The sequence below is a fragment of the Macaca fascicularis genome, chromosome 16, assembly GCF_037993035.2.
Source record: "Macaca fascicularis isolate 582-1 chromosome 16, T2T-MFA8v1.1".
Lineage (NCBI taxonomy): Eukaryota > Metazoa > Chordata > Mammalia > Primates > Cercopithecidae > Macaca > Macaca fascicularis.
Window position 1 is genome coordinate 88,104,941 of NC_088390.1, and position 26,879 is coordinate 88,131,819.

The 26,879-nt window shown below is 58.5% G+C and overlaps 2 protein-coding genes across 5 annotated transcripts; one reads left to right on the forward strand and one right to left on the reverse strand.

Annotated features, from left to right (window-relative positions):
* Nucleotides 1-1,785: 1,785 nt before the first annotated feature.
* ARL16 (ARF like GTPase 16) lies at nt 1,786-5,671 on the reverse strand. Of its 3 annotated transcripts, XM_065532487.2 has the most exons (5): nt 5,600-5,671; nt 5,445-5,502; nt 4,913-5,026; nt 3,972-4,087; nt 1,786-3,607 (listed from the first exon to the last, which is right to left on the reverse strand). In XM_065532487.2, exons 1-5 carry the CDS (start codon nt 5,659-5,661, stop codon nt 3,436-3,438), a joined length of 522 nt encoding a protein of 173 aa, XP_065388559.1. In that variant the 5' UTR covers nt 5,662-5,671; the 3' UTR covers nt 1,786-3,435. The 3 variants fall into 3 exon arrangements, with proteins under 3 accessions (XP_065388559.1, XP_073877047.1, XP_045232425.1); XM_074020946.1 differs by lacking the exon at nt 4,913-5,026; XM_045376490.3 differs by having other exon boundaries at nt 5,502-5,671.
* A 238-nt stretch (nt 5,672-5,909) lies between these two features.
* On the forward strand, nt 5,910-25,842 carry HGS (hepatocyte growth factor-regulated tyrosine kinase substrate). 2 transcript variants are annotated; one of them, XM_005585249.4, is made up of 22 exons: nt 5,910-6,009; nt 7,506-7,590; nt 8,224-8,299; nt 8,859-8,951; nt 10,886-11,009; nt 12,779-12,831; nt 13,271-13,339; nt 14,034-14,158; nt 17,018-17,096; nt 17,168-17,266; nt 17,384-17,479; nt 18,327-18,365; nt 18,436-18,579; nt 18,675-18,734; nt 19,275-19,488; nt 19,824-19,996; nt 20,073-20,213; nt 20,290-20,464; nt 24,232-24,365; nt 24,448-24,567; nt 24,795-24,881; nt 25,222-25,842. In XM_005585249.4, exons 1-22 carry the CDS (start codon nt 5,973-5,975, stop codon nt 25,330-25,332), a joined length of 2,334 nt encoding a protein of 777 aa, XP_005585306.1. In that variant the 5' UTR covers nt 5,910-5,972; the 3' UTR covers nt 25,333-25,842. The 2 variants fall into 2 exon arrangements, with proteins under 2 accessions (XP_005585306.1, XP_045232423.1); XM_045376488.2 differs by lacking the exon at nt 18,675-18,734.
* Nucleotides 25,843-26,879: the final 1,037 nt, after the last annotated feature.

A 26,879-nucleotide genomic window follows, 5' to 3' on the forward strand; every position in this document is an offset into this window, starting at 1 on the left:
AACGGATGTTACGCCAGATCCTGTGTGTCCAATCACATTTCTGCATGCCTGCTCATTCGTCAAACCTAAATATCAAGATTTTCATGCCAGGCACAGTGGCTCACGCCTATAATCTCAGCACTTTGGGAGGCCCAGGCGGGCGGATCACTTGAGGTCAAGGGTTCGTGACCAGCCTGGCCAACATGTGAAACCCTGTCTCTACTAAAAATACTAAAATTAGCCCGGCGTAGTGGCACACACGTGTAATCCCAGCTACTTGGGAGGCTGAGGCAGGAGAATCGCTTGAACCTGGGAGGCGGAGGTTACAGTGAGCAAAGATTGTGCCACTACACTCCAGCCTGGATGACAGAGGGAGCCTCGATCTCAAAAATAAGTAAATAAAGGTTTTCCTGGGTCTTTATAGATGAAGGCTCCTGTGTCATGTAAAACTTTATTTACTTATTTTTTTTAGATGGAGCCTCAATCTGTCACCCAGGCTGGAGTGCAGTGGCGTGATCTTAGCTCACTGCAACCTCCACCTTCTGGGCTGAAGCGATTTTCCTGCCTCAGCCTCCCAAGTAGCTGGGATTACAGGCAGGCGCCAACACGCTGGGTTAATTTCTGTATTTTTAGTCAAGAAGGGGTTTCACCATGTTGCTCAGGCTGGTCTCTCTCAATCTTCTGGCCTCAAGCTATCTGCCCACCTTGGCCGCCCAAGTTGTTAGGATTACAGGTGTGAGCCACTGTGCCCGGCTGTCATGTCAAACTAATGCATTTGTTATGCTTTTAGGCCAGGCATGGTGGCTCATGCCTGTAATCCCAGCATTTTGGGAGGCTGAGGCAGAAGGATCACTTGAGGCCAGAAGCTCAAGACCAGCCTGGGCAACACAGCAAGACCCCGTCTCTACCAAAAATACAAAAAATTAGCCTGTAATCCCAGCTACCCAGGAGGCTGAGGTGGGAAGACTGACCGAGCTTGGGAGTTTGAGGCTGTAGTGAGCTGTGATCCCACCACTGTGCTCTAGTCTCAGAGACAGAGAGCTTATCTCAAATAATTAAGTAAATTTGTTAATGCTTTTCTCTTGCTCACCTGTATTTTGTTAGAAGTGTTGGCTGTCACCCTTATGGGTGATAAAAGGTATATCTTTCCACCCCACAGTACTAACAGGACAGATACTTCAGGTGTCCAGTAGCTGCTTGGTGGTGGTAAGGGGCAGGGGGAGCAGTGCATGGAGATTCACGTGGTGTCTAAGAAGGTGGCATGAAGGCCAGGCACAGTGGCTCATGCCTGTAATCTCAGCACTTTGGGAGGCCGAGGCGGGTGATCACAAGGTCAGGAGTTCAAGACCAGCCTGGCCAAGATGGTGAAACCTCATCTCTACTAAAAATACAAAAATTAGCTGGGCGTGGTGGCGGGTGCCTGTAATCCCAGCTACTCAGGAGGCTGAGGCAGGAGAATTGCTTGAATCTGGGAGGCAGAGGTTACAGTGAGCCACCGAGATTGCACCACTGCACTCCAACCTGGGCGATACTCGTCTCCAAAAAAAAAAAAAAGGTGGCATCCAACAGGGCACAGTCTGTGTACAGTTGAGAGCCCATGACACACTGGAAAGCAGAGATTGGAGCCTGAGCCACCCTGAAGCACGCCGTGCTGAGCTTTTCCCAGGCATCGCACACAGCCCTCCATGGGAATAAAGACCCCTTTCCCCACAAGCAAAGTACAGCAGGTTTGTGACATGGAGGAGGGTGGTGGGTGCGAAGCTCCTTCCATGATCGAAGGAGCCTAGGCTTCCAGCTGCAAAAACATTTGTAGAAAATTTCCATGTATTCTCAGGACTATAGGGTTTCTTATTCAATCGTTGTAGTCAAATGATGGTCCCCAAAAGGTGTGTCCAAGTTATAACCCCTGGAACAAGTAAGGGTGACCTTGTTTGGAAGAGCATTTACAGATATAATGAGGAATCATCCTGGATTTCCAATGACAGATGTCCTTGTAAGAGGAGAGAACAGAGGCACAGGAGAGAAGCTGCGTGAAGATGGGGGCGAAAACAGGCTCTGCAGGCCACAGCCCAGGCATGCCGAGGAGCACTGCAGCCGCTACACAGGCAAGGCACAGATGCTCCCTCGGAGCCTCTGGAAGGAAACCACCCTGGTGAAAGCCTCCGGAACCACGAGAGCAAATTTCTGTTGTTTCAGCAGCCGCAGGACACTGACCCGTCAAATCAACACTCCCACATGCGGCCACAGCTGAGAACCAGTCAAGGCAGGCCGCTGCGGAACCGCAGGTGGCATGGCCACTTTCTGTGCTTCATCTGAGCCCCTCCTGGCACACCTGTGGGCATTTCAGGGCAATACCTGTTTACTGAACAAGTGAGAATGCTGGCTCTTGGTTCGTTTTGTTTTTTTCTTTCCGAGACTGTTTCGCTCCTCAGCCAGGCTGGAGCGCAGTGGTGCGATCTAGGCTCACTGCAACCTCTGTCTCCTAGGTTTAAGCGATTCTCCTGCCTCAGCCTCCTGAGTAGCTGAGATTACAGGCAAAAGCCACCATGCCCAGCTAATTTTTTGTATCTTTAGTAGAGACAGAGTTTCACCATGTTGGCCAGGCTGGTCTCGAACTCCGGACCTCGTGATCTGCCTGCCTCAGCCTCCCAAAGTGCCGCGCCCGGCCACAAGCTCATTTCTAACTCGAGGCCTGGCTCTTACGACCACACTCAGTTCACTGGCCTCATGCTGTCTGTGATGGACGTGGGGTCAGGGTGCCAGTGGCTCAGCAGGTTGAAGCTTGTGCTACAGCAAGAGGCCAGGTCTCAGTGGCACTGTGCATTCCATACGCCTCGGGGGCAGTCCAGCAGGTCTCTAGGAAGGAGGGCAGCCAACCCCTATAGCACCACTCCAGGACACAGAACACTTGGCCACGTGCAGGCCCTGCTCACCCAGTCTGGGGACAGGCTTTTATATTTTTATTTCTTATTTAAGACGGAGTTTCATCTTGTTGCCCAGGCTGGAGTGCAATGGCGTGATCTCGGCTCACTGCAACCTCCGCCTCCCGGGTTCAAGGGATTCTCCTGCCTCAGCCTCCCAAGTAGGTGGGATTACAGGCATGTGCCACCACACCCAGCTAATTTTGTATTTTTAGTAGAGACGGTTTCTCCATGTTGGTCAGGCTGGTCTCGAACTCCTAACTTCAGATGATCAGCCCGCCTTGGCCTACCAAAGTGCTGGGATTACAGGCATGAGCCACCATGCCTGGCCCCTGGAGACAGTTTTTTCAGAGGCCAGATGTCAACTTCCATCTCCGCATGCCTCAGTTTTCCCATCATTGCATCTCGGCACAGAGCCCCATCATGTAGAGTTACTTCGGGTTATTCTGCCCGTGAGAAGAAACTATTGGCAGCGAAGCCATACTGCCCCTGCCACCTCTCCCCAGCGCAGGTCAGCCGCGCCTCTGCGGTGCAGTCAACCGTTGGCTCTGTGGGTGGCCTGGAGCCAGGCCAGCACCTCTGCCAAGCCAGTGCCTTCACGGGCGCTGATTTCTGCCGTGGTGATGTCCTGCTTGGCACAAGCAATGATGTCTGGAAGCCTGATTAATGACTTCATCTCCTCCATGGCCATGTAACAGGGTAGGTCGCTGGAGTGAAAGAAGCAGCCCATCAGAGTAGTGGCTGCCACACACCTGCCCCGGACCCCCAGCCGCACCACCTCCCTACCCAGCCATGCTCCTGGCTGTAGTCCCCGGGAGCCCCTGCCCCTGCTGTGCTGCCTCTCAGATCAGGGACACCTGCCCCGGACCCCCAGCCGCACCACCTCCCTACCCAGCCATGCTCCCGGCTGTAGTCCCCGGGAGCCCCTGCCCCTGCTGTGCTGCCTCTCAGCTCAGGGACACCTGCCCCGGACCCCCAGCCGCACCACCTCCCTACCCAGCCATGCTCCCGGCTGTACTCCCAGGGAGCCCCTGCCCCTGCTGTGCTGCCTCTCAGCTCAGGGACGCGTACATTTTATTGAAGAGTATCAGCACCGATGCTTCTGCGAGCTGTTCTGAAGAAAGGAGACCTAAGAGCTGCACACAGGATGCGGAGAGCTGGGTGGGGTCAGAGGCGTCCATCATGAACTGGGGAAAAAGAAACAGATGGCAGCAACGCCCTGCTGCCAAACTTCCTCCCCTGGGCCTCACAGACCTGGCACTGGGAGAGCAAAACTGCATTTTTTTGTTTGTTTGTTTTTGAGACGGAGCACCATCTCGGCTCACTGAAACCTCCGCCTCCTGTGTTCAAGTGATTCTCCTGCCTCAGCCTCCCCAGTAGCTGGGACTACAGACACCTGCCACCATGCCCGGCTAATTTTTTGTACTTTTAGTAGAGACGGTGTTTCACTATATTAGCCAGGATGGCTCCATCTCCTGACCTTGTGATTCGCCCACCTCGGCCTCCCAAAGTGCTAGGATTATAGGAGTAAGCCACTGCGGCCAGCCCAAAACAGCTTTAAACAAAGCTTTGGGAACAGGCAGAAGCAGAGGGAATCGAGTTTTATGAGGATGATCTGGTGACACTCGTCTGTCCTCATGTGGCCATCAGTTCTCCATACTGGAATCTGGGGCACAGGCCTTGTTCAATTGGGACCAACCAGAGGCACGTATAACTCCAACATAAACACAGACGTACCAGGGAGCGACACAGAGGGTTAAGTCTGTTCTCTGCGGAGCAGCAGCCCTGCCCTCAGCAAGGCCTCTGTGAACTCCTACCCGGGCCCGGGAGCGCAAGCACCAGAAACCAGACGTGGTGCCCAGCAGGAAACAACACTACCGTTAGGACCTGTTTCCATGACCAGTATAGTCACTAAGTAACCCAAACCCCGTTCTACACACAGCAAGGTTGGGGACTGGACATCACAGAAATGTAGACACAGGTCCCTAAAGAAAGCCCAGGAGAGAACCTACCAGGAGAGAACGGCAGTTTCCATAGTAACTGGACCAGATGGGGCCCATGCACCCCCCCAGCTCCCGGATGGTGATCTTTCTCTGTGCCACGATGTCAGTAAGATTGGTGCCCACCTATAGGAAAAACCACGATGCAGACAATACAAGCACTGTACCGTTGTGAAGTCCTGAAGAGCACCGTGCCCACACCTAACGCGGTGGCCTGAACCCCGCAGACCCATTCTCCAAGGGCTCAGTCCCTAAAGCAGTAACGGCGAGCAGGGACCGACGCCCATCAGTAGTTGCATTCGCTGTGGGGGTGACCAGCCACAGGAGCCCGTTGCGAGGGGAGAGGAAGTGCCCGTGGAGGGCGGCAGGCCCCCGCATCCCGCGCCAGGTATCCTCAGCTCGGGCCTCCTCCACGCTCCCGCAGGCTGGCCTTAAGTCAAGACCTGACCCGCTGCGCCTCGGCGTGCACTTAGAGGAGCCCGGAGGTCTTCACCAAGCGCAGAGCGGACCCCGCGCAACTCCACCCGCGGGAGCGGACACCTACCGTGGGCCGTGTCGGGGGCGGCTCCCCCAGGTCGCCCTTCCCATCCCGGGAGCTCACCTGTACAGAGCGGTCAAGGATCCGAGCAGTTAAGGGGTGAGTACCCGCCCCCGTCCGGTGACCCCCGCACCCCGGTCCCGTCCCCGCGCGGAAGGATATCCTGCAGTCGTTTCACCAGCAGCGTCTTCCCGACGCCCGTGGCCCCCAGCAGGAGACACATTCCGTGCTTCGCTCCACCCGGCACCCGTAGCTCGGCCCGCGGAGCAAGGCCCGCCCACCGCCCACTCTCATTGGATAGTTCTCACCCCCGGACTACTCATTGGTTCTTAGGGATCAGGTTCTAAGGGTGAGCCCAATTAGCGGGCAGCGTTAGCGGGAGAGCGGAAGACTCCGCCTCCTCGCGGCTCTAGGAACGGCGCGGTGACGTGCGCGTGCGCGCACTGGAGGGAAAAGGCGGAAGCGGAAGTCGGGGGGCGCGCCAGCTGGGATCAGGGGAGCGCCCGCGGCGACGGGTCTGTGCTGGAGGTCGCCATGGGGCGAGGTAGCGGCACCTTCGAGCGTCTTCTAGGTAACGCATCCCCACCCGACGGCCCGACCATTGTCAGCCCGTAGCCCCCGCCCGGCGCTGAGTCAGCGCGGCCCCGAGGGCCCGAGGGGCGCGGACCGGCCGCCCTACCCGCCTGTCCCCGGCCCACTGTCCTCCTGGGCGCGGAGAGGCCGATCGTGGACCCTCGGCGCAACTGTGGGGTCTACGTCCGTCGGGCGTTGGCGAACCTGGGCTCTGTGAGGGTCCGCGCAGGGCGCCGGCGGCGCTCGGCGTTCTCGCTCCTTTGCGGGCCCGGACATTTGGCCGATTTCCCCTTGACCGACGAGCACCCGGCCGAGTGGGCCACAAGGCCTGAGTCATGAAAGTGGGTGACTCAGTCGGATGTTAGGCTCGCACTTGGGCTTCTGACCCAAAACATTGGGTCTCGAATGGTAGAGCCAGCAGTGTCCTCTCTGGGACCTTCGAGCTCTCTTGGGGGCTGTGAGTCCCAGACCCACTTTTTGTTCCCACACTGGCTTCGGGAAGCTCCTAATGGTTTAGGAAGGCGTTTTCTCACGTTTTTGGAGGTGAAAGCTAATCCTATCTGAGCCTCCTGGAGGTGACACGTTTTAGGAGGGAAAAGGAATGTTGATGTGCACGTGCCCTGTAGGGAAAATGAGTCTTGTGTTTCAGGTTAGGCCCTTGGGTGCTCAGATGGGCTGCCCCAAGCCTGCCTTTTTGTTAAGTATGGTTTTCAAGGAGACTTCAAATGAGACACCTTCCTTGCCCAGGGAACCTGCAAGCAGACTGAGTATCTCAGCCACACAGGTAGTTCAGTGCTTCAGGGATAAATCCAGAGGTTAACTACTGAATCAGTATAGAAAGTGGACGTGGCTTGATTTGTTAGATCGTTTCTGTATCCGGGGAAGGCGGTGTGGGCAGAGCTGGAGCTGCTCCTCAGAGGGACCAGTTGTTGGAGACAGCAGTGATGTGGTATGATGACAGGTATTAGCTGGCTAGTCTTCCTTGGAGCGCCGTTCTGCCCTTATTCCCAAAGCACTTGGAGCGAGGGGCCTGGAGTCTACCCTGCAGGCTTCTCTAGCTCTTGCCCAAGCTAAGATCCCATTGAAATGGGGAGCATCTGGGCAAATGGCAACTCCAAGGGACGGGTGATAGAGTTCTTTGTTGAGAAGCAGCTGAGCCTGATGTTTAAGAGTGAATCAGTCTGTGTCTCTGGTGAGCTGTGTGACTCATGGCAGTGCCCTCGCCTCTCTGCTGAGTGTCTTTACCTCGCTCACAGGTTGTGGGAGGGCTTGGACCAGCACCTGGTGTGCTGTTCTCACGCTGTTTGCTGTTTCCCTGAGACTGATGGCACTTCCCTTCCCATCAGCGTGCTCAGGAGGATTCTCTCCTGGTTTTTCATGTGGTCCAAATGTCTAAAGGGGAAGTAGGGAGTCCCCCATGCTGCTGCCAAGCTGGGGTGCTGTGTGGGGAGTCCAGCAGGATGACCCCCCCTCTCATGGCATTTTCTCACTCAGACAAGGCGACCAGCCAGCTCCTGCTAGAGACGGATTGGGAGTCCATTCTGCAGATCTGCGACCTGATCCGCCAAGGGGACACACAGTGAGTTCGCGGGACCTGTGTCGCGAAGCAGGGGAGCGGCCGTGCACTAAGCTGGGCTTGCTTGGTTCCCGTTGATTCTCCACAATGTAGCTGACCATGTTAGGTTGTTTTGTAGAGAACTGCATGGTCTACGTGCTAGGATTTTTTGATATCTTGGACAATTAAGGGGTTTTCTCTGCATAGCTTGCAGATGACCTGGTTATGTTTGTATTTGCTTTGGGGTTCTCAAAGACTTAAGACGGTAGACAGACTTTTTTTTTTTTTTTTGAGACAGGGCCTTTCTTTGTCACCCAGGCTGAAGTGCAGTGGCATGATCTCAGCTCACTGCAGCCCCTGCCTCCCAAGCTCAAGCGATCCTCCCACCTCAGCCTCCCGAGTAGATGGGACTACAGGCGTTCACCATCACACCCGGCTAATTTTTTGTATTTTGGTAGAAATGGGTTTTTGCCATAATGCACAGGCTGGTCTCAGACTCTTAGGCTCAAGCAGTCCTGCTGCCTTGGCCTCCCAAAGCACTGGGATTACAGGCGTGAGCCGCTGCACCTGGCAGCAGATGAACTTTTCTCATCTTGGTTGCTGAGACTATTTTCTTCCCCTTTCTCTCTGCTTTTACCAACGTCATTTCCCTTCCAGAGCAAAATATGCTGTGAATTCCATCAAGAAGAAAGTCAATGACAAGAACCCACACGTGGCCTTGTATGCCCTGGAGGTAAGTAGACTGCCTTGCCTCAGTGGCCCCCAGGGGCCCCACCCCTCACCCCCCACCCCCCACTAGTCAGGACAGCATGAGAAGAGTTTGTCCTGTGGCCTTGCCCACCTCCCTGGGCATACATCAAGCAGGAGAGTTACCACTCATCCTTGAGTGCCTGTGTGAACAGTGCCACCTAGGAGGGGTCACGCTGAGGGACAGATGGGAGATGGGGGAGGGAGTGAGCACCACTTCTTCAGCCGGTCCTGCGTGAGTAAACACTAAACACCAGAAGGCGGATCTTGTCGCTGTGCTTGGCAGTGAGACTTGGCATCACAGGGAGCGGTGCCGTGCAGGCCACTGAGTCTCAGATGCTGCTGCTTGGGGTTCCCCACTGGCCCAGTGGCCTGTCGGGCCTGTTGAAGGGCTCTGCTGTCCCACCAGGTTCCCCACCGGCCCAGTGGCCTGATGGGCCTGTTGAAGGGCTCTGCTGTCCCACAGGGAGGTGGGTCCGTCGAGGAGGACGAGGGGCCCCTGCCCTGATCACTGGCCCCACCCTTCCCTTCCTGGGCATCTGCAGGTCATGGAGTCTGTGGTGAAGAACTGTGGCCAGACAGTTCATGACGAGGTGGCCAACAAGCAGACCATGGAGGAGCTGAAGGACCTGCTGAAGGTGGGTGAGACGGGGGCAAGTGGGTGATCACCCAGGCTGGCACCTTTGCTTCTCCGGGTGTTTACCGGGCACCGATGACAGAACAGCACCAGGTGTGGCGGAAAATGTGCAGGTGCGGATCGGTGGTCCCTGCGCTGCACAAGCTCGCACTCACAACTGGGAGGCCCAGGTTTAGCAGGAGCCGGCCTGGGGTGCTGTGTCTGGAGCACCGAGGTGACAGCAACCCTGAGGCCTGGGGGAAGCTTCTGGGAGGCAGGGCTGGGGCACCTGCTGTCCTCAGGAAGGTGAGTAGATGCTGCTGGGTGGGCAGGGCAGTCGCTGGCTATCCTGTGTGAGTGGCTGTGGTCTGGAGGGCAGGCTGGCCACATCCCACAGGCCAGCCTGGGAGGGCTGTGAGTGGCGGCTTGTAAGATCGGATGTGTCTGGCGGGGGTAGGAGCTGTTTTGGAGAGTGGGGGCTTCATGCTTTCCTGGGCGGAGGAGGAAAAGCCCTCCAGATCCCCAGGAGATTGTGCCGGGGACACTTGCAGGGATTGTGATGTGGACTGTGATGCAGTGGGGGTGCTGCCGCCGGTGTCGGGGAGAAAGGGTGTCCCGTGTGGTCAGGCTGATCCCACTCCGTCCCGACCTGTGGGCCGGGCCTGTGTCTCATAGGGGACTCCCTGGACCCACACAGCTGAGAACCTGCCCGGGATCCCAGTGAACAGCCAGGCCTCCCAAAGCCCTCACTGGCCACCTTGGCTGGCTTCCTGTCCCGTCCTGTCCTGGCTGAGAGGCAGAAGGTGCCAGAGTCTGGCCCTGCCTGACCCTGGTGCCCCCGAGCTCCTTCAGTCAGGCTGCAGATCCTGAGCTGGTTCACTCCTCTATGGGGTGGGGCAGAGCTGTGGAGGGAGGCGCCGCTGAGGATGCCGAGAGGTTCTGGAAAGGAGCTCAGGCCGCGGTGCAGGTGCCCCAGAGCTTCCTTGAAGCAGCCTCTGATCGCACGCCATTCTGCACGTCACACTGGGACGGCGTCCTTGAGAGGGCCTTAGGTGCAAGGCCAGGGTGCGCTTTAACCTGGGGGAAGGGTGGCAGCAGGGGGCTCGGAGCCCGCTCTGAACTTGGGGGTGTTTCTGGAGCAGTTGCCCCCTGGCGTCTCCCCGGCTGTGACTGGAAGGAGGGGCATAGCCGGAGTCCCGCAGTGCCCCTGTGTTCTCAGCCCCAGCACCATGCTGCCACCGTCAGGCCTGCTGGGCCCTGCCTGTTGGAGCCTGACGGGAACCGGGGATCGTGGGCTGGGCGGGTCCCGCGGGGAAAGGGAGAGACAGATGGTCAGGAGCGCAGAGACGCGGTATCGTTTGACTCCAGTGAGCCTCCTGGTTTTTGGCAGTGGTTAGAGAAGAGCCATAGTCTTTTTTTTTTTTTTTTTTTTTTTTTTTTTTTTGAGACGGAGTCTCGCTGTGTCGCCCAGGCTGGAGTGCAGTGGCCGGATCTCAGCTCACTGCAAGCTCTGCCTCCCGGGTTTTTACGCCATTCTCCTGCCTCAGCCTCCCGAGTAGCCGGGACTACAGGCGCCCGCCACCTCGCCCGGCTAGTTTTTTTTTTTGTATTTTTTAGTAGAGACGGGGTTTCACCGTGTTAGCCAGGATGGTCTCGAACTCCTGACCTCATGATCTGCCCGTCTCGGCCTCCCAAAGTGCTGGGATTACAGGCTTGAGCCACCGCGCCCGGCCGAAGAGCCATAGTCTTGAGCAAGTAGAAGCAGGCATGAGGTTTGAAGTCAGGGTCTGGGAACAGGTTGGTGCATGGCCCCCACGCCCCACTCGGGGGGCCCTCCCTGGCCTCCATGTCAGCTCCGTCTCCTCAGAGGCTGAGGTCTGCCAGCTGCTTCCTCACACCGAGGCCTCTGGCGCCTGGAGTCTCCTGCGACCCTCACCCCCTCTTCCCTGCCTGCAGAGACAAGTGGAGGTAAACGTCCGTAACAAGATCCTGTACCTGATCCAGGCCTGGGCGCATGCCTTCCGGAATGAGCCTAAGTACAAGGTGGTCCAGGACACCTACCAGATCATGAAGGTGGAGGGTGAGTCAGGACCGAGGTTGGGACCAGGCCAAGGCTTGGAACTGTTGGACAGTCAGGCCCAACGGGCACAGTGGCGAGGAGCCTGGGAAGATGGGCTGCTCCCCGTGGTGGGAGGGAGGAGGGCTGTGGTCTGGAGCCAGGGAAGAAAGACCGTGTGTGTGAGGGCGGGCTCAGACCGGCTCCTGCCTTTCTGGACCCATGACCCACGGGCAGAGGCAGGCAGTGATGTTAGACAGCACGCAGGTGGAAAGGCAGCGGACAGTCTGTTTCAGAGGGGCAGGACTCCTGGCGCCGGGTTGGCTGTGCTGTCAGGGAAGGCCTCTGGAAGAGCTGTCCCGAGTGTCGAGACTGGAACAGAAGTCAGAGCTGGCATGAGCGGGCAGACAGCACACGTGGGCGGACACTCAGGGTTGAGGCCCCGGGGCAGAAAGGTGGCCAGGTGCCCAGAGGAGAGCGCGGCCGGGCCTGCACAGTGATGGGCTCCGGGCTGTGGGCTGGAGCTCAGCGTTGCTCTCGGCGCAGCAGGAGGCCTCTGGTGGTTTTGTCTCGGCTGTGGCGACCGAGGTGTGTTTCTCGAGGGTCCCTCGGGGCCGCTGTGGCTGCGGAGAACCGGGGATTGTGCGGAGAGAGGTGGGGGTTTCAGGATGCATTTGGAGGTCTTGGCGGGTGCTCGGGGCCCGCTCAGTGAGAGAGAGGTGGGCATGGCTGCTCCCGTCCGTGCAGGCCCTGTGTGGCCCTGAGCTCTGCTGAAGACGAGGCCGGGAGTGTGGGGAATGGGGCGGGCTCCAGGGCTGGTGTGTCCCCTCTGCAGGAGTTGGATGCTTGCCCTGTGGCTGCAGGGTGGGCAGGACCAGTGTGGACAATGCAGGGGGCGCTGCACGAGCTGTCTTGGGCTCTCAACTTCGGGGTAGTGGACGCTGGTGGTCTGTGCTCATGTCTCCTTCCTGGGGTGGGAGCTTTCCTGGATTTTCTCTGGGGTCTTGTGTCTCAAGAATAGCTCGAGGCCGGCCGGGCGCGGTGGCTCACGCCTGTAATCCCAGAACTTTGGGAGGCAGAGGCAGGCGGATCACTTGAGGTCAGGAGATCGAGACCAGCCTGGCCAACATGGTGAAACGCCGTCTCTACTAAAAATACAAAAATTAACCAGGCGTGGTGGTGGGCACCTGTAGTCCCAGCTACTCGGGAGGCTGAGGCAGGAGAATTTCTTTTTTTTTTTTTCCGAGACGGAGTCTCGCTCTGTCACCCAGGCTGGAGTGCAGTGGCACGATCTCGGCTCACTGCAAGCTCCGCCTCCCGGGTTCATGCCATTCTTGGCAGGAGAATTTCTTGAACCCAGGAAGCGGAACTTGCAGTGAGCCGAGATCGCGCCACTGCACTCCAGCCTGGGCGACAGAGCGAGACTCTGTCTCAGAAAAAAAAGAATAGCTCGAGGCCTTGTCCTCAGGAACAGTGGGAGCCCTGGCCAGAGAGCAGAGGGTAAGGGAGCCACTCAGCAGGCGGGGCCGCGCAGGGGCCTGATGCCCTGATGGGGTGGGAGCGGTGTCTCAGGACGGGGCAGCAGGGCCTGGCTCTCGTGTGCCGCCACAGCAAGGACGGAGGCTCCGTGGAGACACCAGCCTTGCGGGCAGGAGGCTGTCTCGGTGCCCCCAGACGCCCTCACTTGGGTGCACAGTCACTGCTATGTCACAGCTGCCAGGAGTGAGGAAGGGGCTTCGGGAGGTCTTGCAGGCCAGGCAGGCGCGGACGGTGACTATGCCTCCTCTCTCCAGGACACGTCTTCCCGGAATTCAAAGAGAGCGATGCCATGTTTGCTGCCGAGAGAGTGAGTGTGGGCGGCCGCTGGGGGTCCTGGAGTTGGGCTGCTCAGGAAGCGTGAAGTGGGGAGCGCTGGGAGTCCGGCTTGCTTGTACCCGGGTTGGTGGCTGAGCTCCCATCTGTCTGGGAGCTGAGGATGCCTGTGTGTCCTGGGCCGAGGCGTAGCAGCCGTCTCTGGAGGGCGAGGTGGAGATGTGGCTTGAGGGCCTTTAGCGTGGCTGGGGGGCTCAGGAAAGAAAAACAAGCACCTTTGATGAGGAAGTCCCTTCCTCAGGCCTTAGCAGCTTCACCCCAGGCCACGCCTCCGGGAAGGGTGGCCCGGGGCATTGCTCTCGCTCGTGCTAGGATCCTCTCTGGGTCCGTTCCCTTCTTTGGGGCAGGGGACTCTGTGCCTCTGGAGCTGGTGGGGAGGGGAGCGTGTGGTCCTGACTGCCTCCCCTCCTCAGGCTCCGGACTGGGTGGACGCTGAGGAATGCCACCGCTGCAGGGTGCAGTTCGGGGTGATGACCCGTAAGGTGAGTTCCCACCTGGGGGGCTCTGTCTACAGCCCCGGCCAGACACCAGGTCCCCTGCCATGTGCAAGGCCACCGTCCCGGCTGGGCCTTTCCTTCCTGGTGGGTGGTTCAGGAGGCGAGTGCAGCTCGCATGGGTGGCAGTGGGGTGTCAGGAGGGGACAGTGAGGCCCACATGAGGGCCTGATGCCGCTGCCTGGGCCAGGCCCAGCCTCACTCTGGAATTATAATGTCTTAAAACAAGGACTACAGGCCTTGCCACAGTCACTCTCCTGCTTGCCAGGGCCATGTGGTCCCCTTCTCTGTGTGGCGTAGCCCATCTGGATTCTGACCCCTCGAGCCATCTTCACACCAAAGCCCCCTCCAGGATGGCAACCGGGAATGCTTGGGGTTTGGGGTGTCAGCAGCTTCCAGCACCCACTGCATTCACAAAAGCTCTTGTTTTGTCAGCACAATTGATATATATTTTGTTTTTGCTTTTCTTTTTAACTTATATTTCCCCAAAACGGTGGCTGGTGTTGAGATTCCTGGGAGCATGTCCAGGTTCCTTGGCCTTAGTGTCCTCCCAGGCATTGTTCTGCTTGTCCCCCGCCTTCCCCGACCTGTGAGGCTCAGCTTCAGCGGTGTACGGAGCAGTTCTGGGCCGGGTGGCACATCAGGGTCCCCAGTGCCTGTGACCAGCCCCCCCATCTTGCAGCACCACTGCCGGGCGTGTGGCCAGATCTTCTGTGGAAAGTGTTCCTCCAAGTACTCCACCATCCCCAAGTTCGGCATCGAGAAGGAGGTGCGCGTGTGTGAGCCCTGCTACGAGCAGCTGAACAGGTGGGTCCCCGCCCCCGCTTGGGCTGCAGGCAGGGCAGGATCTCCAGGCTGGCCTTCCTGTCCCTCTTGGCCATGGTGCCCGAGGCCTGCAGACCCCAGAGGGCCCTCACAGCACAGCAGCTGGAAGGTCAAGGGAAACCCAGGGCGGCCGCATGCCCTCGGACCCTGCCCCACACTAGGGCAGGTGGGTGTGCGAGACTGGGCGCTGCGGCTCCAGGGACCAAGGCTGCCCCGACAGACCTGTTGCTTGGGTTCGGGTTTGGATTCGTTTGCATTTCAACGTTTGGAATAAAACTTACAGAAAAGTTGCAAGAGTAGCACAGAGAAGCTGCGGGGCCGTGGCCAGTGCCTCAGCAGTCGGTGTTTTGCGGCAGAGTTTGCTCTGCCTCCCCTCTCCTGCGTGTGCGCGTGTTCACACAGGTTTTTTGTTTTTTTGTGTTTTTTTTGAGACGGAGTCTCGCTCTGTCACCCAGGCTGGAGTGCAGTGGCGCAATCTGGGCTCACTGCAACCTCCGCCTCCCTGGTTCACGCCATTCTCCTGCCTCAGCCTCCCGAGTAGCTGGGACTACAGGCACCCGCCACCGCGCCCGGCTAGTTTTTTGTATTCTTTTTAGTAGAGACGGGGTTTCACCATGTCAGCCAGGATGGTCTCGATCTCCTGACCTCGTGATCCGCCCGTCTCAGCCTCCCAAAGTGCTGGGATTACAGGCTTGAGCCACCGCGCCCGGCCTTTCACACAAGTTTTATCCTGAATTTGCATGAGTGCAGACGTCATGCCCCTTGGCACCCAGATCTTCACGTGGCGATCCCTGAGAGGGACAGTGCTCTCATGGCCACAGTGGTTGCTCAGGACTGTGCTGCCCCCAGCATTGGCTTCTGCTCTGTGGGCCACGTTCCATTTCTGCCATGGTCCCAGCAGCATCGCTGGGTCGCGTGTGTTTTTTGTGTGGGCTGCACTCCCTCCTTAGTTCCCTTTTTCTGGACCATGTCATTACCTCCCTGTGTCGTGCTGTGGACATTTCTGGAAAGTCAGGCCGTGGCCCCTTGGCCCTCTGTTCAGGTCTGAGGCTTCCACCTGCTTAGGTTCGGGAAGCCCAGGAGTGAGGCCATGCCCCTCTCATAGCGTCCCATCCCAGCCAGCCATGTCTGGTGATGAGCTGCTGCTGCCCGAGAACTTCCTTTTTCTTTTTTTTTTTTTTTTCTTTTTTTTTTTTTTTTTTTTTTTTGAGACGGAGTCTTGCTCTGCCGCCCAGGCTGGAGTGCAGTGGCCGGATCTCAGCTCACTGCAAGCTCCGCCTCCCGGGTTCACGCCATTCTCCTGCCTCAGCCTCCCGAGTAGCTGGGACTACAGGCGCCCGCCACCGCGCCCGGCTAGTTTTTTTGTATTTTTTTAGTAGAGACGGGGTTTCACCGTGTTAGCCAGGATGGTCTCGATCTCCTGACCTCGTGATCCACCCGTCTCGGCCTCCCAAAGTGCTGGGATTACAGGCTTGAGCCACCGCGCCCGGCCAACTTCCTTTTTCTTCCTGTAACTAAGAAGAACTTGGCCGGGCGCGGTGGCTCACGCCTGTAATCCCAGCACTTTGGGAGGCCGAGGCAGGTGGATCACAAGGTCAGGAGATCAAGACCATCCTCGCTAACACGGTGAAACCCCATCTCTACTAAAAATACAAAAAAAATTAGCCGGGCGTGGTGGCGAGCACTTGTAGTCCCAGCTCCTCGGGAGGCTGAGGCAGGAGAATGGCGTAAACCCAGGAGGCGGAGCTTGCGGTGAGCTGAGATCGCGCCACTGAGCTTGCGGTGAGCTGAGATCGCGCCACTGCGCTCCAGCCTGGGTGACAGAGCAAGACTCCGTCTCAAAAAAAAAAAAAAAGAACGAACGAACTTGCCTTGAGCCACATCAGTGTCCCGTCTGTTGCAGCCACTGCGCACATGCGTGAGTCTGCTTTGACCCAGCGGCTCCATGGCAGGGTATCCCAGCGCCACTGCTGCCTTCACACACACACACTGGCCGGTGTGTCCCTGCCCGGGGGCTGTGCGAGTCTGCCTCACGCGGACTTTTCTTTTAGAAGAGAGCCCCAGGCCGGCCAGGCGCGGTGGCTCACGCCCGTAAATCCCAGCACTTTGGGAGGCCGAGGTGGGCAGATCATGAGACCAAGAGATCAAAACCATCCTGGCCAACATGGTGAAATCCTGTCTCTACTTAAAATACAAAAATTAGTTGGGTGTGGTGGCGGGCGCCTATAGTCCCAGCTGCGCGGGAGGCTGAGGCAGGAGAATTGCTTGAACTCAGGAGGTGGAGGTTACAGTGAGCCGAGATCGCGTCACTGCACTCCATCCTGGGCGACGGAGCAAGACTACCTCAAAAAACAAAATAAAAAAGAAAAGAGCCCTAGATCGAAGGTCAGCGTGCGTGCTTTGAAATTGGCGACCATGCTGTGAGCCTGTGGTCCCTGGACTGCCTGGGGTGCCCCAGAAGAGCTTACTGGGCATGACAGGTGCTGCCCTGTCTGCCCCTTCTTGGGTGGGGCCCATCCCACAGTGGCAGTGCTGTGTTTGGTTTCCCGAGCGCCGTAGGAAGGTCTTCGCAGGCCTGGCTGGTGTCCCGAATGTCCATTTTCAGGAGAGGAACTGGGGCTTACCCTGAGGGACTCCCCCAAGCCCTTGTGGCTGCTGTGATGCCCTCGAGTCCTGCCCTGCTCTGCTCTAGCATGTGGCCATTGGGACTCTGTGACTGTTTGACCACTGTCATCGCTCTGTGGGGACACTTAGAGGAGCCCATGGAGTGCAGTTGAGAGCTTTGGCGGGGGCAGGGTGGCGTCAGCGCATGGTCACCTGCAGCATCCCTTGTGCCCACAGGAAAGCGGAAGGAAAGGCCACATCCACCACTGAGCTGCCCCCCGAGTACCTGACCAGCCCCCTGTCTCAGCAGTCCCAGGTACTCAACCCCGTCCGTCCCGTGGGCACATCTTCCCTGGGGCCCCCCTCACCCTCCCCACTTGTCCTCAGCTGCCTCCCAAGAGGGATGAGACGGCCCTGCAGGAGGAGGAGGAGCTGCAGCTGGCCCTGGCGCTGTCACAGTCGGAGGCAGAGGAGAAGGAGAGGCTGGTAAGCCGGGTGGGGCGGGGCAGCCTCAGGAAGGGCCCAGCTGCCCTGGATGTGCTGCGGTGGGACCAGAGGGGCATCTCGTACACCCGAGTGATGCCCCTCCTAATTCTGGCTCAGAGACAGAAGTCCACGTACACTTCGTACCCCAAGGCAGAGCCCACGCCCTCGGCCTCCTCTGCGCCCCCCGCCAGCAGCCTGTACTCTTCACCTGTGGTGAGTGGCCCTCGGGCTGGAGCTGCCTCTCCCGGAAGGCAGTAGGGTTGATAGGGGACGCGGGTCCCCGGGCTGATACAGTGGAGCTGGCGGGGGATGCGGGTCCCCGGGCTTCCCAGAGAGGACAGCCCTAGCACACGGACAGACATCAGGGCAGAGCCCCAGGGCTCCAGGCCCCCGTTCCTCTGGGTCCCTGGTCTGGCCCTTGGGACTGAGGACATGGGACAGGCTGTGGGGAGGGCGCCTTGCTGGTGAGACGCCATCTCTTCCACACCCTCCCGCCCCACAGGAACTGGAAGACTTGCTTTCTGGGCATCCACATGGCCTCTCCCTGGCCTCAGCCCTGCTCTCAGTGGGGGGTGAAGAGGCCGCCTGTGTTGCAGGGGGTTGGGTCAGGGACAGCAGGTTGAGAAAGTAATTTTGTAGGTTCTGTGGAGTGGCCAGGCCGCTGCAGGCCCAGGGGCTCAGAACAGCTCTGCCCCGGTGAGCCACCCCTTCCCTTCTTCCCCTCCTTCCCAGGCTGTTGGCCGGGGCCCCACATGCAGGACCATGGGGGCTGTCCAGTGTCCACCTTGAGGCCCCAGGGCTGGCCTGGTGCTGCCCTGTTCCTCCCATAGCAAGGTTAGGAGTCTCATAGGACGGCAGTGCTGCCTGCCTCTGTGGAGTTCTGAGCATCTGGAAGAGGAGAAAAGATGGCCACTGAGATGCCAGGAATCAGAGGAGGGCACGGAGGGAGGGCCCAGGCTGCAGCTCCGGTCTCCAGGATCTGCCGCACTGGGGCCATCCCTGTCCCTGCCCGAGCAACTGTCCTGTCGCCTGTGACACTCAGATGCCCCTTTCTCCCCAGAACTCGTCGGCGCCTCTGGCTGAGGACATCGACCCTGAGGTAAGGCCCGGTGTGAGGTGTGTCCTCTCACGGTTTCTGGCCTTGGGAGTGACCCCCTTGTTGCCTGCAGCTCGCGCGGTATCTCAACCGGAACTACTGGGAGAAGAAGCAGGAGGAGGCTCGTAAGAGCCCCACGCCGTCAGCGCCTGTGCCCCTGACAGAGCCGGCTGCACAGCCTGGGGAGGGGCACGCAGCCCCCGCCACTGTGGTGGAGGTGAGGGGCTGCTCCCGGCGTTCCTAGTGGCAGGGTCCCTTGGAAGGGGTGGATGTGGGACAGGTCGGAGGCCCCACTCATTCTCTCTCTTCCAGAACCCCCTCCCGGAGACAGACTCTCAGCCCATTCCTCCCTCTGGTGGCCCCTTTAGTGAGGTAAGCTGTGGCTCCCTCCACGGGCCAGGGCAAAATACGGCCTCCAGGCCCCATAGCACCAGGCACATGGCACAGGTGCCTGCCCTAACCAGAGGGCTGTGCCAGAGCAAGGGTGTCTGCCCCAGCCCCGCCCTTAGTGGCCTTTCCCAATGGAAACTGCACCAGGCTGTGGTCCAGAGCTGGGGCCACTCTGTGGACCTAACGTGGACCTGAATATTCCAGAGCAGTCTAGAACCACCAGATGAGGCCTTGGCCTTACCTGGGGCTTCTGGGCTGGCTGGCTGTCAGAGCACAGGGCCTTGGAGAGGGAGGCAGCTGGCATGGGGCCCTGAGCCCGCTCCGTCCTGAGCAGGGCCTGCTGCTGGACAAGGGCCTGCCTCCGGGGCCTCGCCTTCCTCGGCTGCAGAAGGGGTTGCTTCCATAAGGAGCAGATGGACTGTGCTCCAGGCCTGCGTGCAGCAGGCGCCTCCGTCCCAGGCCCCACCGGGGAGGCTGGCTCGGGCGTGGCCGCACTCATCCAGAACCCTGCCCTGCCCACAGCCACCGTTCCACAACGGCGAGTCCGAGGAGAGCCACGAGCAGTTCCTGAAGGCGCTGCAGAACGCCGTCACCACCTTCGTGAACCGCATGAAGAGTAACCACATGCGGGGCCGCAGCATCACCAACGACTCGGCGGTGCTCTCGCTCTTCCAGTCCATCAACGGCATGCACCCGCAGCTGCTGGAGTTGCTCAACCAGCTGGACGAGCGCAGGCGTAGGTGCCCGTGCCACGGGTCCTTGGCTGGGGGGCAGCGGGTGTTGTGAGTGCCGTCCTGGGCCAGGGCCTCCCCGGAGGACGCTGGGCTCTTGTGAGTCCTTCACTGGGGCTGTGGCCTCCTCTGAGGGTCTCAGTGGGAGGTGGTCTCAGTGATGACCATGCCGTGCCCTGCCCTGCCCAGAACCCTCTGCCTGCCTCCCCTAGAGCCCAGTGCCTTCAGAGCCCTCTGCAGAAGATTGGGCACAGGGCAGCCTGTCTGCGTGTCTGTTCCACCCAGGAGCTTCTCGGCACTGTGCCGGAGCGGTCAGGGTTGCTCTGTCGTCTGCCCACAGTGTACTATGAGGGGCTGCAGGACAAGCTGGCACAGATCCGTGATGCCCGGGGGGCGCTGAGTGCCCTGCGCGAAGAGCACCGGGAGAAGCTTCGCCGGGCAGCCGAGGAGGCAGAGCGCCAGCGCCAGATCCAGCTAGCCCAGAAGCTGGAGATAATGCGGCAGAAGAAGCAGGTGCAGTGGCTGCCCAGCCACGGGCCGGGGTGGGCTGGGGAGCCCCCAGCGTAACCACCGCCTTTCTGCCGCACAGGAGTACCTGGAGGTGCAGAGGCAGCTGGCCATCCAGCGCCTGCAGGAGCAGGAGAAGGAGCGGCAGCTGCGGCTGGAGCAGCAGAAGCAGACGGTCCAGATGCGTGCGCAGATGCCCGCCTTCCCCCTGCCCTACGCCCAGGTAGGTGCCATCCTCTTTCCACCCAGGGGCTTGTGGGCTGAGGACCAGCTCTCACCACTGTCTCCTTCGTCCCCAGCTCCAGGCCATGCCCGCGGCCGGAGGCGTGCTCTACCAGCCCTCGGGACCAGCCAGCTTCCCCAGCACCTTCAGCCCCGCTGGCTCGGTGGAGGGCTCCCCCATGCATGGCGTGTACATGAGCCAGCCGGCCCCTGCCGCAGGCCCCTACGCCAGCATGCCGGGCACCGCAGCTGGTAAGGACGGGTCGGGGCAGAGAGCACGCTTTTTTCTCTCGTCTTTATTTTAAATGAATTTACAGAAAAGCAGTAAGAATGGTGCAAAGGGTTTTCCCAATTGCCCCGATGTGAATGTTATCCCTGCTTTCTCCTGTTTTCACGCAAATGCACTCACACAGGCTTTCCTGCTGGAGCCGTGTTTCAGTCCATGCATGGCAGGTGCTGCCCTCTCCCCTGAATGCGACAGCGAGCATTTCCTGAAACCAGCAGGAAGATCCTCGTCCATAGCAGGCTCAGCCCTCACGGACTGTCCCAGTGGTGTCCTGTAAACAGCACGCCCGCTGCTGCGTGGATTCAGCCCTCCGTCCACTTGCCTTTAATCTAGAGTGTTTCCCAGTCAGCCTTTGTGTTTTGTGACATCGACTGTCCCAAGAGCACTGGCCTGTCGTTCGGCAGACTGTCCTCAGCTTAGGTTTGTCTGGTGTCTCCATGCGGTGACCGTAAGGCTGTGCTTTTCCTCAGAGTGGCACAGAAGGTGACATGCGTCCTGTCAGTCCCGTTCTTGGCCATTCGGCTGAGACGGAGTCTGCCAGGGATTTTCACTGTGAAGTGACTGTCTTGCCCTTTGTAATCAGATCTCTCTTTGGGGAGGCTTTTCAAATACTCTGGGACTCCTCAACGTCTAGCATTGTTTTGCTAATGTTGCCTGTGTTTATGACAGTGTTTGCCAAATAGCGCTTTCTAATTCTGCTGTTGTCTTTCCACTGGCGGGAGGTGCTCTGCCCGCTCTCCTACTTATTGTCAGTCACAGCAGCATGGAGATGTGTTTGTTTTTTCTTTCAAAGGTGACGCTCCTCTGTCATCACTGTTTATTCTTAGAGTCTTGCTGTCACCCAGGCTGGAATGCAGTGCCACGATCCTGGTTCACTGCAGCCTCCACCGCCTGGGCTCAAGCAATCCTCCCGCCTCAGCCTCTTGAGTAGCTGGGACTACAGGATTACGTCACCATGCCTGGCTAATTAAAAAAAAAAAAAGGGCGGGCGCGGTGGCTCAAGCCTGTAATCCCAGCACTTTGGGAGGCCGAGACGGGCGGATCATGAGGTCAGGAGATCGAGACCATCCTGGCTAACACGGTGAAACCCCGTCTCTACTAAAAAATAGAAAAAACTAGCCGGGCGAGGTGGCGGGCGCCTGTAGTCCCAGCTACTCGGGAGGCTGAGGCAGGAGAATGGTGTAAACCTGGGAGGTGGAGCTTGCAGTGAGCTGAGATCCGGCCACTGCACTCCAGCCTGGGCGACAGAGCGAGACTCCGTCTCAAAAAAAAAAAAAAAAAAAAAAAAAAAAAAAAAAAGGCTGGGTGTGGTGGCTCATGCCTGTTGTCCCAGCACGTTGGGAGGCTGAGGCGGGTAGATCATGAGGTCAGGAGTTCAAGACCAGCCTGCCAAGAGGGTGAAACCTCGTCTCCACTAAACATACAAACGTTAGGTGGGCATGGTGGCAGGTGTCTGTAATCCCAGCTATTCTGGAGGCAGAGGCAGAGAGTCAGTTGAACCCGGGAGGCAGAGGTTGCAGTGAGCTGAGATTATCCTCTGCACTCCAGCCTGAGCAACAGAAACTCTGTCTCAAAAAAAAATGTAGAAATGAGGGCTTTCTGTGTTGCCCAAGCTGACCTCAAACTCCTGACCTCGAGTGATCCGCCCTTCTCGGCCTCCCAAAGTGCTAGGATTACAGGCATGAGCCACCGTGTCCAGCCCCGGTACTTTGATGCTCAAAGTGTCCCAGGTGTGGCCATGGGAGGCGTCAGTGGCTCTCTGTTGCGTAGGGCCTTCAGTTTCAGATGCTTCCGAGTTTCTGTTGCTAGATACTCTGTGTTCGTCTTGTACATGCCCAGCCCTGGACCCAGCCAGTTCTTCAAGGAGCCCTAGTTCCCTTTAGTGGAGGGTGGTCTGGATCTTGGTTAGAAGCCAAGATCGATATTCTGGGTGTGCCCACAGCTCTAGGTTGTTAGCAGAGCTGGAAAGTGTGTATATTTATCCAAGTGCACAGTCATGGGTGTGTCTGTGCATGTGTGAATACATGCATCTTTGTGTATTATAAAAACCATGAGTGCAGCCAGGTGCAGTGGCTCATGCTTGTAATCCCAACGCTTTGGGAGGCTGAGGCAGAGATCAGGAGTTCAAGACCAGCCTGACCAACATGGTGAAACTCCATCTCTACTAAAAATACAAAGTTAGCCGGGCGTGGTGGTGCACACCTATAGCCCCAGCTACTTGGGAGGCTGAGACAGGAGAATCACTGGAACCTGGGAGGCGGAGGTTGCAGTGAGCCAAGATCATGCCATTGCCCTCCAGCCTGGGCAACAGAGCAAGACTCCGTCTCAAAAAAAAAAATAAATAAATCCATGAGTTAATTCCAGTACTTGCAATTTTAATCCAATAGCACAGTTTTCTTTTGCATTGTTTTCAATATACTTACTTGCTCAGCCCTAGAGTACACAAAAAGTGGTTTTAAGAATGCCAACCTGGGCCGGGCGCGGTGGCTCAAGCCTGTAATCCCAGCACTTTGGGAGGCCGAGACGGGCGGATCACGAGGTCAGGAGATCGAGACCATTGTGGCTAACACGGTGAAACCCCGTCTCTACTAAAAAATACAAAAAACTAGCCGGGCGAGGTGGCGGGCGCCTGTAGTCCCAGCTACTCGGGAGGCTGAGGCAGGAGAATGGCGTAAACCCGGGAGGCGGAGCTTGCAGTGAGCTGAGATCCGGCCACTGCACTCCAGCCTGGGTGACAGAGCGAGACTCCGTCTCAAAAAAAAAAAAAAAAAAAAAAGAATGCCAACCCGGCCTGACGATGCCTCATAACTGGAGTGTAACATTTCTGTGTAGTTCCTGTCATTTGTAGCCTGAGGCCGTGGAGTCCAGATTCTCGGTTCAGAAGTTACTAGGATTCACTCTCCCATCCTATCGGTCAGACCATGTCACTTATTTCAAATACAGTTTGGTTCGTTTCTTCTGATTTCATTCCATTCTAGGATTTTTCTCCCATCCTTGTTGGTTTTATTTTTTTTGAGACCAAGTCTTGCTCTGTTGCCCAGGCTGGAGTGCAATGGTGCTATCTCAGCTCACTGTAACCTCTGCCTCCCAGGTTCAAGCAGTTCTCCTGCATCAGCCTTCTGCATAGCTGGGATTACAGGCACTCGCCACCATGCCCAGCTAGTTTTTGTATTTTTTTTAGAGACAGGGTTTTACTGTGTTAGACAGGCTGGTCTTGAACTTCTGCCCTCGTGATCTGCCCACCTCGGCCTCCCAAAGTGCTGGAAGTACAAGTATGAGCCACCACACCCGGCCGATGTTCCTTTTTTTAAAAACATGAAATCTGAACTTGGTTCCAAAAGTCACAACAAAAAGGAAAACTCCTGGCTGGGCGGTGGCTCATGCCTGTAATCCTAGCACTTTGGGAAGCCACGGCAGGCCAATCATCTTGAGGTCAGGAGTTCGACACTAGCCTGACAAACATGGCGAAACCCCGTCTCTCCTAAAAATACAAAAACTTAGCCGGGTGTGGTGGTGTACACCTGTATTCCCAGCTGCTTGGGAGGCGGAGGCAGGAGAATCGCTTCAACCCAGGAGGCAGAGGTTACAGTGAGCCAAGATCACGCCACTGCACTCCAGCTTGCACAACAGAGGGAGACTCTCAAAAAAAAAAGTAAAACTGAAGAGTAGGGCGTCCCTTACTCCCCTCCGCATTGCCCTGGCTGAACCATCTCCCCTGTCTTGTTTGTCACAGATCCCAGCATGGTGAGCGCCTACATGTACCCAGCAGGGGCCACTGGGGCGCAGGCGGCTCCCCAGGCCCAGGCCGGACCCACCGCCAGCCCCGCCTACTCGTCCTACCAGCCTACTCCCACAGCGGGCTACCAGGTATACAGGAAGGCCTCTTCCCTCCTGCCAGGGCCAGCCCCAGCGCCAGCCCCTTCTCCCACGGCACCCCTTCCCTCCGCAGAACGTGGCCTCCCAGGCCCCGCAGAGCCTCCCCACCATCTCTCAGCCTCCGCAGTCCAGCACCATGGGCTACATGGGGAGCCAGTCGGTCTCCATGGGCTACCAGCCTTACAACATGCAGGTACAGCGGCCTCCAGGCTCTGCTGGGGCTGGGGTGGGGGAGCAGTTGATGATGCTGAGGGTCCCTTGGTGAGGCTGGCGGGCACTGGGTGGGCTCCACTCCTTCTGCTCCTCGCCCTCCACTCTGGGCGCTCCTTGTGGTCACCTCTGGATTGCTGCAAGCCAGAAGCACCCCTGCCTGCCTGGCCACAGGGCCGCTTTCTCACATCTGGCATCCTCTCGCGACAGAATCTCATGACCACCCTCCCGAGCCAGGACGCGTCTCTGCCACCCCAGCAGCCCTACATCGCAGGGCAGCAGCCCATGTACCAGCAGGTGAGCCATGCCCGGGGCCTCACAGCAGCACCCACGGGGCAGCCTCCGCCTTCGTGGTTTAGCATGGGTCCTCTGGCCCCAGTGGGGATTGTCCTGTGCGCCTGCTCACATGGGGAGACGCATACCCAAGGCCCCTTCTCAGCAGACAGAACGAGGACGCAAGTCTTAGGGCAGACATGCATGTCCACAAGTGTAGACAGAAAAACCGTTAATTTACTCGAAAGCCAAAGGCCATGTAAGCTGCACTCGGTGGACATGGATTAGCAGCTCTTGTGGGTCTGTGGCTCTGCTGGGACAAAAGCCTTCCTCCCAGGGCCATTCCTGCTTTCCTCCTGCACAGATGGCATCCTCTGGCGGTCCCCCCCAGCAGCAGCCCCCTGTGGCCCAGCAGCCGCAGGCGCAGGGGCCGCCGGCACAGGGCAGCGAGGCCCAGCTCATCTCATTCGACTGACCCAGGCCGTGCTCACGTCCGGAGTAACACTACAGTTCACCCGAAACGCCTCGTCTCTAACTGCCATCATCCCGCCTCCCTGTCCTCTACTGCTGGTAGTGTCCCTTCTCTGCGAGTGAGGGGGGGCTTTCACCCCAAGCCCACCTTCCTTCTTGTCCTCAGCCCGCTGCAGTCCCTGAGTTGGTCTCTGCTTTCTTTCCCCAAGGCTGGGCCACGGGGAGGGAAGGTGGGAGGGAAGGACCTTCTCCCAGGGGAAGCCCCCAGCCCTGTGGGTTATGGTCTGTGAGAAGTGGCAGGAATGGGGACCCTCACCCCGAGCAGCCTGTGCCCTCTGGCCCCACTGTGAGCTGGCTGTGGTGTCTGGGTGTGGCCTGGGGCTCCCTCTCCAGGGGCCTCTCGGCAGCCACAGCCAAGGGTGGAGGCTTCAGGTCTCCAGCTTCTCTGCTTCTCAGCTGTCATCTCCAGTGCCCCAGAATGGTACAGCGATAATAAAATCTATTTCAGAAAGCATCAGCGTTTTTTTTTTTTTTTTTTTTTACTAATTTTTTTGAGATGGAGTCTCACTCTGTCACCCAGGCTGGAGTGAGGTGGTGATCTCCACTCACTGCAAGCTCTGCCTCCCGGATTCAAGCGATTCTTGAGCCTCAGCCTCCCAAGTAGCTGGGACTACAGGTGCACTCCATTACCATGCCTGTCTAGTTTTTGTATTTTTTAGTAGCGACGGTGTTTCACCATGTTGGCCAGGCTGGTCGTGAACGCCTAACCTCAGGTGATCCACCTGCCTCTGGGATTACAGGCGTGAGCCACTGCGCCCGGCCTGCATCAGCGTTTGCTCAGGGGGCGGGTGGTCCGGCTGACGGCCCAGCTGCGGGCAGGGTCCTGTCCAGCCTGTCCCTCCCTGAGGCTGCGTGCCAGGGGTCACCTGTGCCCTGCGCGGCTCTACACCGCCGGTGGCTGGTGAGGAGTTTGGGCTTGGCGCCGCCTCCGTATAGTGGCTGAAGCTTCCCGAGTGCTCCTCATTCCTGGGAAGGGAGCCGGATAATGGGAAGGGTGGGGGCTCAGCGCTCCGAGTCCGCGGCCGGGGGCTGGCAGGGCTGAAACCCGCCTCCCGAGTGTTGAAAGCGGCAGGCGCCGGCCTTTGCACCCAGAGGCCAGGGCGTCTCACGCACCTTCACATCCGGGCCTCTTAGGGGGGCGCGGCTTTGGCTTTTCCAGGAAGGAATGGACTCGAACGGAGAGGGAAAGCGGAGGTGTGGAGAGGCCGGCAGGATAAGCAGGCACTGGGCCCAGGCCGCCTCTGGAGGCTCCGCCTGTTCTGATGTGAAGGCGGAGGCTCAGCCGCGCTCTCCCAGGAAGCCACCTGGGCGTTTGGGGCTTTAGCTAGGAAAGAAGACGTCGCTTGCGGCTGCGAAGGCGCCAAGGCCCAGAGCTCGCGCCTCCGCCCGCGACGGCGGCACTGGTGGCCCCGAGCGGGCTGGAGACGCGGGTTACTGCCGGCTTCGGGGCCCAGCCTCGGCCGCGACGTTCGCTCGTATCGCGCACGGACA

Excerpts from the sequence above, each read along its gene's own strand:
- ARL16 (XM_065532487.2), bottom strand. The coding sequence starts at position 5,661 with ATGTGTCTCCTGCTGGGGGCCACGGGCGTCGGGAAGACGCTGCTGGTG. Across the intron at positions 5,503-5,599 it reads CTGGTGAAACGACTGCAGGA|GGTGAGCTCCCGGGATGGGA; the intron begins TATCCTTCCGCG and ends CCGCTCTGTACA. Across the intron at positions 3,608-3,971 it reads CTGATACTCTTCAATAAAAT|CGACCTACCCTGTTACATGG; the intron begins GTACGCGTCCCT and ends CTTTCACTCCAG.
- HGS (XM_005585249.4), top strand. The coding sequence starts at position 5,973 with ATGGGGCGAGGTAGCGGCACCTTCGAGCGTCTTCTAG. Across the intron at positions 14,159-17,017 it reads TGCTACGAGCAGCTGAACAG|GAAAGCGGAAGGAAAGGCCA; the intron begins GTGGGTCCCCGC and ends TTGTGCCCACAG. Across the intron at positions 24,366-24,447 it reads CTCCCACAGCGGGCTACCAG|AACGTGGCCTCCCAGGCCCC; the intron begins GTATACAGGAAG and ends TTCCCTCCGCAG.